At 35.6% G+C, this 13397-nt stretch overlaps 1 protein-coding gene across 1 annotated transcript; it reads right to left on the bottom strand.

The window, feature by feature from the left end:
* Window positions 1-4722: 4722 nt before the first annotated feature.
* On the bottom strand, window positions 4723-11528 carry LOC111384823 (cinnamoyl-CoA reductase 1-like). Its single transcript, XM_023009157.1, has 4 exons — window positions 11350-11528; window positions 10801-10966; window positions 10644-10706; window positions 4723-4844 (listed from the first exon to the last, which is right to left on the bottom strand). The coding sequence occupies exons 1-4, from the start codon at window positions 11443-11445 to the stop codon at window positions 4774-4776; spliced, it is 396 nt and encodes a 131-aa protein (XP_022864925.1). The 5' UTR covers window positions 11446-11528; the 3' UTR covers window positions 4723-4773.
* Between the last annotated feature and the right edge of the window lie 1869 nt (window positions 11529-13397).

Genomic DNA, 13397 nt, shown 5'->3' with positions numbered 1-13397 from the left:
CGTCAAAAGCTTTTCTCTTTCCCGTTTCACCATGGCATGAAATTTCTTGAAGTACTGAAAAACTTGGTCTTTTGATCTAAAAAAGATTACCCACAACTTTCGTGAAGCATCATCAATAAAAGTAAAAAAAAATATTTATTACCCCCTAAGGACTCCACCTCAATGGGACCACAAACATCAAAATAAATCAAATCCAAAACATTAGATTTTCTACTAGAGGATTTTTGAAAGGATACTCTATGCTGTTTACCAAATAAACAATAATCACAAAAATTTAATGATGTACCTTTGGTAAAAGGAATGAGAGACTTCTTTGCCAAAATATGTAATCCTTTCTCGCTCATGTGAGCCAACCGCTTATGCCACAAGTCTTGTGAAGAATCACTTTCAGTTGCATTTACCGCTTCACTACACACCTTTACTTGTGTCTTGTAAAGTTTGCAACAAACCTTTCCTCTAGCAAATACTATTGACCCTTCTGTTAGTTTCCGTCTTCCATTGCCAAAATAATTGTCATAACTTGCTTCATCAAATGCATGTGCAGATAGAAAATTCCAGCGCATGTCAGGAACATGTCGTACATTCTTCAATGTCAAGCTGCATCCAATATCTGTCTAAAGACATATGTCACAAATTCCCGCAATACTAGCAAAACTGTCATTACCTATCTTCATTTTGCCAAAATTACCTGATTTGTATGAAATGAAGAACTCCCGTCTTGGAGTAACATGGTAAGAAACTGCTGAGTCAATAACTCATTCAACAAATAAATCTGCAACATGACAACACTGCTCATCTTCAGCAAAAAATACTGCTACCACTACTTTTTCTTCTTTTGAAGCGCTAGCTGCTGTATTCTGATCAGTCTTCTTCTAATATTTCTCCTTTTTCAATTTATTTTTCCAAGCCATGCAGTATTTCTTTATATGACCCTCTTTATCGCAATAAAAACATTTGATCTTCCCTCTTGTCTTTGACTGACTTCTGAAATTACCACGTCCCTTAGAACCTTTGCTTTTACTCCTACTTTTGTTCTCTGTAATAAGAGCATGTGCATCATTTCTACCCAAGTCTTTTCTTCTTATTTCTTCATTAAACAAGCTGTCTTTAACTAGAGTAAATTCTAGCACACCATTCGGAGCAGAGTTATTAAGTAATACCACCAAAGTCTCCCAACTATCAGGCAATGAACTCAGAAGTAATAGTGCTTGCATTTCATCATCTAGCACTATTTTTATTGTGGTCAAATAATTTAACAAGTCTTGGAATTCACTCAAATCCTCAGCAACTGATTTTCCCTCCTTTAGTTTCAGATTGACAAGCTTTCTAATAGTAAAAGCTTTATTTTGAGCGGTCTTTCTCTCGTAGAGACTCTCCAATTTTTCTCAAAGATTATGTGCATCTGTCTCTTGAGATATATGATGGAATACATTAATGTCAAATCACTGTCTAATGTATCCAATGGCTTTCCTGTTCATCTTCTTCCAATCACCGTCACTCACACTGCTTGGCTTAGCTCTATCACCTTCAATAGGTTCATGAAAATTCTTACAATACAAGATATCATCCATCATAGGCTTTCAAATAAAATAATTTGAAGCTGACAATTTAATCATAGTGCCCGAAGTATTCTTCATTTATTCCGCAATAAAATCACACCCACACAACCTGAGCTCTGATATACTTTGTTGGGCAATTTCAATTATTGCAAGAATAATTTTACCAATCCAAATAATTAACTAGAACGATTAACTATGCAAATAAATAATCCAAGCAAAAAATAAGAAAATGCAACACCAAATTTTTATGTGGAAAAAAACCCTCTAGTGTAGAGGGAAAAAACCACAAAGCAACTCTGGCCAAAATCCACTATAATAATTAATATAGATTACAATATTCAAGTTTATGTCCCAAAACTTGAATTCTCCACAAATTGGAAATATCACAATAATCTATCTCTAAGACAACAATTTATCTCTGCACAAATCAACAATTTGATCAACTTTGTGAGAAACTACTTTGAATACAAATCCAAAATATATCTTAGAGATATTCCCAATTTATATAATGTAGAGAAGAAAAAATAAACCTGTGTGATACCACACCTCAAGAAGAAATTGAACGACCACTTTATTTAATTTATTAATTTCAACTTTTTCTTCTCTGCAAGAAAAAATCCCAACCGACGGTCTCTCTCTCAATTCATGCAACAAATTTTTGTTTTCAATACATGTATTAGTAGTCACGGCACTTTGTTTTCTCACACTTTCAAGCCACCATATTTGACCATTCACAATGACAACCAATTGTTTTTCCTCACACAATTTGTTTACCACAGTTTTTGTCTCTCTAAATTCTCCACATGCAACTACGATTTGGGAGAATTTATATATGTGTGTCCACAATTGTTGAGCTAAAAGAAATTAAAGAGAGTTGGGCTATATATTCATCATGGGCTGGAACCCATTTAACACTATTGACTTGGTTGATAGTTTCGGGACTTGAACATTGACTAAAATTAAAAGTAAAAAGGAAAAAAGTTCCAAAATAGATATGGCTAGGACGAGTTCAATTATCCCTTAGATCCATCCTTAGATGAAGAGACAAATTTGTTATGAATATCAAGATGCTCTCGTAGTAATCTTTGACAATGGATCAAGCACAACTACAATGGTATGTAGAATTAGGCCCTGTTTGGGGGAGCTTATTGTTTGCTTAAGATATATATCGCAAGTACACGTGCGCATTCAAGTAATAAAGTGGACTTGTGAGTCTAAGTTTCGATCCCTCAAGGAGTGTTTCTTCTGGTTGCACAATTGTTGACTCAATTTTAACAATTAAAAACACACAACTTGATTTACATATGAAAGGGAAAAGAAAATGAATTTGAGAATCAATTAAAATAACAATTATGAAAGAGAAGGAAAGTTGGAATTTACTATGTCACTTAACAGTCGTTTTTTTAGTATTGCAATAAATCGAACGTGCAAATCATCAAATTATAATGTTAGACCCGATTTTCAAGTTTAGTTAATTACTGCTCTCAAACAAAATTAACCCTAATCAATCAATTTACCCATTATATCTCTATGTTCATAAAAACCCAACCAACCGCATAGAATCGTAATGTAAATTATTCAATGGGTCAGTTAAGATTAGAGTACATCTCTATCTCCTAAGATGACTTAAGGTATTAATTATTTTGGTCAAGAATTTATAATAATTCCTCAGTAATCGTACAAACCACCTAACTCAATCATCTATTAACGAAATACATGATGAAATTTAAGCACAATAATAAATACACAATAACAATAGTAGTTAAAGCATTAAATGATGAATATTGATATTAACGAAACTTAGATTAAGTTACGTCATAAATTCCAAACATTAAACACTTAGCCTATTACAAAATATAAGCACAAAAAGGAAATAAAGAAAGAACTCATTGCAAAATGAAAGAAATAATAAAAAAGTACAGGATAGTGGAAGAAAATTGTGACTTGAATATATTCTTGAAGGTATTAGATATTGAAGTCTTGAATCTTCCTTTCAAACTCCCAAATTTTAGTAGATATTCTTTCTTTCTTCTTGCCTCCTCTCTCCTTGAATACTGTGAGTGCGTTCTTATATGAATGTTGGCCTAAAAGTGGCCAAAAATCATCCTAAGTGAAATTGCAAAAGAAGTCTCAAAATTTACTGAAACAAGCAGAGTCGGCTAGGCTATCTGTCCATTGTTAGAGTGAGTGGGTGCTCGTCCAATTTGCCTGGCTCCCTTTTTTGTTTCTTGCAATTCATCCCACTATTTGCATGCCATATCCCTCAACATTCATCTTGTGCATTTTAGTCCTCGAATTTTGACTTTTATTTCATCTACGCCCTTTATTAATTGCATCCAAGATCCTTCATCTTTTGGTAATTATGCGATTTGGTCCCCACTTCACACTTTTGTATACTTTTGGTCCCCCCCTTTTTTTCCTTCCTTTAGGTTTCTTTTCCTCTAGTTTGATATTTTACCCTACAAAATGAAAATTACATGGAGATTTACTTTTAAAGATTACATTTCAAAAATCAGAATTATAGTTTATATATACAAAAATTAGATGATAATACAAATTTTAATATTATAAAATTCAATTAATTATATATTCACACATCAAACCCTAATATTCATTTTCGACCCATCTCCTCTTTCCCTCCCCTTCTTTCTACATCACCAAGCACTGCCACCTACAGCTATTTGTATGCCTATCGCCCTCACCGCTGATCGAGCGACGCACTATCGCTAGCGACAACTTCATCATTGCAATGATATGCAATTCATCACCACTGCAACGCACTACATAATGGTGGCAATGCAATTGTGTTGGCGGCACTGGTGGGGTATATTACGTTGTGGGGTTGTGGTGATTGTGCGTCTGTATAGGGTTGGGTCATTAGTCTATGTTGGACTCGATGCATCTGTGTTGGACTTATGTATTCGCACAGGATATCATCTATTTAGTATTGTATACTTTTATTACTGTTGAGTACTAAGATATATACCATTTCAGTATCTTACCTCGATTTGTGAAAAATCAAATCCAGTAATTTTAACTTGGGCGAAATACACTGCTTTAGCCATAACTTTAAGAAATTTGTGATGCATAATTTGAAAATATTAATTCATAAAAGAGCAAGAAAACTTGTTACTGATTAATATAGTGCATATTAAAGACTTACTTTGCAGGGAGGTTGAGGGAAGGGAAAAGCCGATTTAAAATCTTTAGAGCTTCAGAAGAATGTCACTATTCTAACTAGACAGTATCTGCCACTAGCTGAAGGATTCTCAAATGCTAGAATATGTTGGAAATTGATGAAGATAGGAGAAGAATAACAACTAATAACCAGCAACAAAATAATGCAACAAATCTGGAACAAAGTGATCACAAACAAATTAATGTAACACCGAGGGCTTGAACACGATATCGTGTCCTCAAACTGTATTTGCGCCCTCTCCTTTTATGGGATGCTTCAAGGGATCAACGGCAAATGGTTTGTAGGATTATAACAAGCCTTGTAAGAGATTAACACCAAAACACAAGTGTTATCTCCCAAAACTTAAAGAACACAATGAGGGTTTTTGAATATGAATAAAATCAAAATTTGATCTTTGTTTTGGAACGATAATATTTCTCAAATGTTTTTCAATTAAATGTGCCTTCAACAGGGACTCACTATTTATAGGCAAGCCTCAAATGCAAGAAAATGTGCCAAAACATGAGCCAAAAAGTCACCAAGTTTGAATTGGCAACAGTTAAAAACTGGAAAAAAGGTCACAAATTAATACTGTGCAGCCGCATGGTTATATTAAACAGGGGATTTAATTCCTTGGAGGGAGTCGTGCGGCCGCGCGGTCGCACAGGCCAAATTTTTTGCCTTCATCTGTTTTTTCTCCCTTTCATTCCAAACGCCACACCTTTTGATTTTTGAACAATTTATCAACAATCCACAACTTGTTCAAAACTCAATAAGGACTCAATTCCAAATATGCGATACTCATGCCTAAGGATTAGATATCTTTCGATTTGAATCTATCCATAGTGTAATTCCTACAAAGTAAAGTCGAAATCAAAGTTAGCCGTAGCTTTGAACCAGTTATTCCATATGACAATACTGGTAAGAACACACACATGAGCATCATGTGTTCTCAAGTTCCTCAATCTCGCTTAGTGTTTTTTATGGCCTTGCACTTATCCTTGTCAACAAACTTTTAAGAGAGAAACTCCAACTCTCAATTGAGGCGGCACCACCTCGAAGTTTGTATAGGTAAAGTTCTTCCAGCATCTTTGTTACTTTTAGAGATGCTTGTGTTTTAGCACTGAACTTTATTAAGAGCTCAAGGCTCAACCCTCACTTCAGTAACAACCAGCATTATTTTTCTTTAGGATAGGATTATCGCGGATTTTTTTTATAATGCTGCAACTATCCACATATCGAACGACTTGTTGTTATCCTTTGAACCCATGGATTACCCCTTTGAGTAAGCGATGGGTAGGGTTTTCGTCATTGGTAAATCTTTATGGTTTGGGAGTTTCAATCTCATCCTACTCGAAGTAGATTCCACTAAATCCCTATTTAGTGATTTAGTTAAAGGATCCGCTAGATTCTCTATAGACTTAACATAATTTAGGGAAATTATTCCATCTTTGATTAATTTCCTTATGTAGTCGTGTCTTAGACTCATATATCTAGACTTCCCATTATATACCTCATTGTATGCTTTAGCTAATGTGGCTTAACTATCACACATGATAGGTATAGAGGAAATGCCCTTCATTCCCAACGGTATCTCATAAAAGAGATCTTTAAGCCACTCAACCTCTTTCCCGATCTCTGACAACGCTACAAATTCGAATTCCATAGTTGAATGTGTTATGCATGTTTGTTTCTTTGACTTCCAAGAAACTGCACCTCCTCCTAGAGTAAACACCCAACCCGATGTGGATTTACTTTCTCCCGTGCTAGATATCCAACTAGCATCAGTAAATCCTTCCAACACAATCAGGAATTTAGTGTATGGCAAGCCTAAGTTCTTGGTCTTCTTTAAATATCCTTCCAATATTCATTGCTTGAATTGCTAGTAAACCTACTAAGTTTACTTATTGCATAGGCTACATCCGGTCTTGTGCATTGTACTGCATACATAAGACTTCCTATGACACTTGCATATTCCAATTGAGCAATCGCCCTTCCATCATTCTTTACTAATTTCATGATCGGATCAATTGGGGTACTATACTCTTTTACGTTCAAATTTTTGAACTTGTTTATCACATTCTCAATATAATGTGATTGACTTAGATAGTAACCCCTACTAGTCTTTGTGACTTTGATACCCAAGATGTTATCCACTTTTTCAAGATCCTTCATTTTGAATGTGGAAAATAAAAGCTTCTTCGTTTCTTTTATTCCGTTCATGTGATTACTAATAATCAACATATCATCGACATACAAACATATAAATGTCATAAAATCATTACATATTTTAAAGTATAGACATCTATCCACACTATTATGTTTGAAGCCGAATGATATAATTGCTAAGTCAAATTTCTCATGCCACTTTTTAGGTGCCTATTTTAGTCCGTATAGCAATTTTACCAACTTGCACACTTTATGTTCATTTCCAGGTAGAGCAAATCCTTCATGTTGCTCAATATAGACCTTCTCATCGAAATCTCCATTTAAGAATGTCATTTTGACATCCATTTGATGAACTTGCAAGTCATAAATTGATGCTAGTGCGAATAAAATCTTTATTGATGTTATTCTTGCTATCGGAGCATAAGTATCGAAATAATCAATTCCTTCTCTTTGTCGAAATCCTTTGGCTACTAATCTAGCCTTAAAAGTATTTAGGGTACCATCAACATTATATTTCCTCCTAAATACCCATTTCCATCCAATAGGTTTGGATCCAGGTGGCAAATCGACAACTTCCCAAGTATTATTTAACATAATTGAATCCATTTCATCTTTAATTGCATCTTTCCAAAACATGCTATCACGAGAAGCCATAGCTTCCCTATATGTTTTAGGAACAGTTTCAACTTGCAGAACAAATGGAATTGTTCTTTTAACATTCATCTCATTTCCTTCTATTGAATAAAAGGAAATAAGTTGAGAATCAATTTCACCGGTCCTAAAGACTTTTCAATCCAAGTTCTTTTGCTTCTTCGTGGTTCACTTGATTCTTCAACATCTTTTGAAGATGTTTCACCTTGTGTTCCACTTGAGCTAGGGATATCTATTTGATTTTCCCTTAATTCATTATCCGAAGATAGTGAATTCTCAAAGAACTCCACATCACTTGATTCAATTATTACATTGGTCTCCAAGTTCAACAACCTATAAGATTTGCTATTACGAGCATATCCTATAAAGGCACACTTTATGCCTCTTGGACCCAACTTGGTCCTATTTGGGTTCGTGTTCTTGCAATAGACAAGATACCCCCACACTTTGAAGTATTCAATGTTTGGTTTTCTTCATTTTCACAATTTATAAGGAGAAACCTTAGTATGTTTAGAAGAAATCCTATTCGATATTCTTTTTGCACTTAATAAGGCTTCACCCCACAGATTATATGGCAACTTAGCATAAGTAAGCATGACATTAACCATCTCAAGTAATGTTCTATTTTTCCTTTCAGCCAAACCATTTTGTTCGGGTGTTCTAGGTGCAGAACTTTGGTGAATTATGCCATGTTGTTCACAAAATGAATTAAAATCACTAGAAAAGTATCCACCACCCCTATCACTTCTTAGGGTCTTTATTTTCTTGTCTAAGTGATTTTCAACTTCATTCCTATAAATCTTAAACATATTAAAGGCTTCATGTCTATGCTTCATCAAATAGACATAGGTAAATCTAGAATAATCATCAGTGAAAGTTATGAAATACCTATTTCCACCTCTTGTTAGCATGTCATTCAATTCACATATATCGGAGTGAATTAATTCTAATATGCTAAAGGTCCTCTTAACACTTTTGTAAGGCCTTTTAACCATTTTTGATGTTTTGCATTTTATGGCATCATTTTTATCATAAGAAATTAAGTCACAACTTTTCATACGTTTCATAGTACTTTTACCTATGTGACCTAATCTAGCATGCCATAAAGAAAAAGAATCAATCATGTAAGCAAAAATCAACTTTATTTATTTTATTGTCAATAGTATATAGCTTGACCATTCCTTCACAAGAATAGCCCTTTCCAACAAATTTTCCCGTTGAGGGATAATACAAGTTTACCGGACTCAAAGACACTTTTAATGCCCGATTTTCCCAAGAGATTTTCACTCACTAGGTTCCTATTCATATCCGGAACAAGTAGTACATTTGTAAGAGTAACGATTTTCCCGAAAGTGAAGATAATGTCTACACTTCCTTTTCCAATCACTTTGGATCGCACCTCATTACCCATTTGGATCTCTTGGTCTCCATCCACTTCATTGTATGTTTTGAATAAAGATTTGTCATATGATACATATACCGTGGCACAAGTATCATACCACCAGCCAGGAGCATTTCCCTTAATAGCATTTATCTCGCTTACGGTGACCACAATCCTTTCTTCTTGGATGGAATTCACATTACCTTCGAAGGTGTTGTGTTTCTGGTGTCTACAATATTTTACGTAGTGTCCAGATTCTTCACACACAAAGCATCCTCCTTTGGTCTTCTTCTTGAACTTATTAATGTTCTTTGAAGGCTTCCTTTTGTTGGATTTTGGCGGTTCGGATTTCTCTACAGCATTTGCTTTGGAAGTGCCCTCATGAGAATCATTTTTGTCACGCATTCTCGATTCTTCCTCAATTCGAAGATATTTTTGCAATTGTTCCAAAGAATAATCTTCGAAACTATGCATTATTTTCTTTTGGTATCATTTCCAAGTTCCGGGAAGTTTGGCAATTATAGCCTTCACTTGAAAGGTCTCCGGTATTTCGATTTTTACCACCTTCAACTTATTGACAATCACTTGCATTTCATGTATTTGGGGTAGAAGGGAAATACTTTCCAAGAACTTAAAATCAAAATATTTAGAAATTAAAAATTTCTTGGTACCTTCTTCCTCCGCTTTATATTTGTTTTCCAAGGCTTTCCAAATTTCTTTCACCGATGTTGTGTTTGTATATAAATCATACAAACGATCCGACAGTGCATTGAGAATGTGACCGCGACAAATAAGTTCATCTTCTTGGCGCTTTTGTCTTTCATTTCTAACGTCTTTAATTTCTCCATTTGTTGGTTCCGGTAGTGGCGTCAATTCCGGATCTAGAATATAGAATATCTTTAGTGCAGTAAGGAGAAACTTTAATTTATCTTTCCATCGCGTGTAGTTTGTTCCATCGAACTAATCCAACCGCACCAAGTCTTGATTCATTAATTTGAATGTTGCCAAAGTTGTCTCGTTCTCCATTGCACAATTACAGTTTGAGATTGTTGGAAATTGATGAAGAGAGGAAAAGAATAACAACTAATAACCAGCAGCAAAATACTGCAACAAATTTGGAACAAAGTGATCACGAACAAATTAATGTAACACCGAAGGCTTGAACACGATATCGATGTCCTCAAATTATATTTGCCCCCTCTTCTTTGTATGGGATGCTTCAAGGGATCGCCAGCAAATGGTTTATAGGATTATAACAAGCCTTGTAAGAGATTAACACCAAAGCACAAGTGTTATCACCCAAAACTTGAAGAACACAATGAGGGTTTTTGAATATGAATAAAATCAGAATTTGATCTTTGTTTTGGAATGATAATGTTTCTCAAATGTTTTTCAATTAAATTTGCCTTCAATAGGGATCCACTATTTATAGGCAAGTCTCAAATGCACAAAAAGGTGCCAAAACATGAGCCAAAAAGTCACCAAGTTTGAATTGGCAAAGGCTAAAAACGGGAAAAAAGGGTTACAAATTAATACCGTGCTGCCGCATGGTTATATTAAACAGGGGATTTAATTCCTTGGAGAAAGCCGTGCGGTTGCACGGCATTTTGCCTGTGTGACCAAATTTTTGACCTTATCCATTTTTTCTCCCTTTCATTCCAAACGCCACACCTTTTGATTTTTGAACAATTTATCAACAGAATATGTGCTTGAGCAACATCTCTAACATCAACATATCTGTAGATTCCATTAGGAAAAATTTCTCTCCCTACAAAATGTAAAATTGAGCATTTAGTAAAGGACAAAGTCCACGCAGAAAGATTTATCAAAACCACTGTTCAGAATGCCTATACAAAGAATACCTTCTTTAATGAAGTTCAAAATATCCTCAGAAGTTAAATTGAGAGTTGGCTGCAACAGAGGACCAATAACAAATCCAGGATGCAAAATTGTCAAGTCAATGCCATTTTCATCTGCAAAATTCCACGCAGCTTCCTCTGCCAAGGTTTTCGAAAGAGGGTACCATTGCTGAAACAACCAGCAGTTTATTGAGAAGTAACTCTTTAAAACTATTCCCAGAAAAGAGGCCAGGTTCCTTTTACCATCAATCAGTAATTCAAAAGTACTGGACAGTCACGTCGGAAAAAAAATTCTGGGGTGCGAAATGGACCTAAGCACAAATGAATAAATACTATATCCATATCCAGTGGAACTTCACCAATTATAAAAATAAGAAGAAACCGTTAAATGATTCTCCGTTTACGTGGAATTCTCTCTTATTAAATAGAAAAAAAGAAGTTTTCCTCGACGTCTTCATTAAATTCAAGAGCCATATTCATACTTCTATCGTTAGATTCGGAATAACTGAAAGAAGTAAAGCTCTAAAGTAGATTACTAGGAATGATACGCACCTTTGTTTCCTCACAGAATGCTGGATTCGAAAACCAGGTTTCATCAATTACAACATCAGGAGTTAGAGGTCTCCCGTTATTCATTAAGGAAGCCATAGAAGACGTTATAACCACTCATTTAACTGATGGTACCTTTGTGCATGATTTGAGAACATTAAGTGTTCCCTTTATAGCATGTTCTAGAAGTTCTGCCTGAAATGTGTAAAACGATGTTTGAATAGAAGATTTTGAGTATTTGTTAGTAGAAACAAGTCAACCCTGCATGCTAAAACTATTTAATAAAATAAACCTTATTTCCTTTACGGAAATCACATCAAGATAGTTCTACCATATGATAAAATCAACCCTGCGTGCAAAAACTGAATAATATATAAGAAAACTAATATTAGGGGCCCGAGGATTAGTGACTGAAAGGAAAACGGGTGACGCTGTATGAAAGACGCCTTCACAACCATCAATTGCAGAATCAAAAGATCCTTCTTCAGTTAAGTTGGCTTCAAACAAATGCAGTCTTTCCTTAGCTCCTTCAAGTGCCATCAGGTGTTCAACCTTCCTTGGGTCACCTGCATTGCACAAAAACGTTTCAAACAAAAAAACAATTCATCCCAATATAAACAGAACCCGTTTTCTTGTATTTGGATTCTTTTTTTTTTTTCATTGGTATTTGGATTCTGTTTCACGCGGGTTAGTCTCTAACAATTAAAAAGGGGATCAGACGATTGTGTAAGGGATAAACCTCTTGAGACAAAGTCCCAAAAAGGGGCGGTTTTATTGGCGATGACTTTACAATTGGAAAGTAAAAACAGAATGCCTCCAAGGGGCGCAAGCACACGAGTTACTGTAAAAGAAGTGTTTAAATCTAAACTAAGAAATTGAAGGTTACATATTCTCTGTTTGAAAGTGTTTGATTCGGGGTCCTTTGCTCTATGTCTTTTCTTCCTTTTACACTCCCTGGGTGATTTCTTCGTGATCAACTGTTTAAGAAACTGCTTGATCGCTCTATAACTGCCTACTTTCCTTGTAGTGGCCAACTTGTCATAGAACTGCCTTCTCTAACTGCTGTCATTACTTTTGTCGTTCAACCGTCTTCAATTGAATTTCTTGAATCGTGGAACGTGATAGGACTACCCAATAACTGCTTCATTAACTGCACTTTTGGATAACCATAACTTCTTATGTTTGCTAAGATGCTGGGCGACTCGAATGTTTGGACGAGAGCAGAGTCACAGCTCTGGGCGATTGCATGGCAATTCATTCGCTCAAATCTTGGGCGACTTGCAACCTTGGACGATGGTATTTTCGCATTCATGGGCTTCCTTATTTGGGCCTTTATCTTGCATTGCCTGACTGATTCGTTCTTTGGGCTATCTGATTTTGGGGATTTTCCAGTTGGGCTTCATTCTTTGGGCTATTCGACTTGGGCTGAACTTTTTGTGTGTCAACAATTACACCCCAATATGGCAGAATTAATACCAATTATTAATTTTTCCATATTCACTTTGTGTTTCCCAACAACATTCGAAATTTTCAAGAATTTCAATCATTGTTTTCTTCTATAGCCTGAAAAGGTGCGACGTTTGCAAACCCTTATAACCCCCGAATACGCTATTTCATTGCACCACTAAATCACGCCTCTCTCGCAATATTACTGTTCATCTCCTTGCTTCTCTACTACGTAACTCTGCAAAACTCTATTTCGTCCCTAATGGCTGCTTCACAATCTTAGTTTGGTGACTCCTTCAATTTCGAAGACTTTCAGAAACTCCTTACTCGGCCATATGTAATTCCGAACTTTCTTACACCGGCCAATGTAGAACTTAATGAGTTCTATCTAGGTCCTTCATTCAACAATGCCGAGGCCATCCAACAAGCGACGGTCGGTCAGCTGTTCCCTTGTACTCATGGCCCTTCGTTTTTAAATTCTTTGCCGCTGGGGCCACTTCACGAAAGAGGTATTCGCACTTGGCCTAAATCTGATGTCGTTTTTCGTAGATGGCATACTCGCCTTGTAGACCATGGTCCTACTAAGACAATTTTTCATAATGCTA

The sequence above is a fragment of the Olea europaea genome, chromosome 3 (assembly GCF_002742605.1).
Source record: "Olea europaea var. sylvestris chromosome 3, O_europaea_v1, whole genome shotgun sequence".
Classification (NCBI taxonomy): Eukaryota; Viridiplantae; Streptophyta; class Magnoliopsida; order Lamiales; family Oleaceae; genus Olea; species Olea europaea.
The sequence above is the reverse complement of the archived record's forward strand: the minus strand, read 5'-3'. Positions and strand labels throughout refer to the sequence as shown.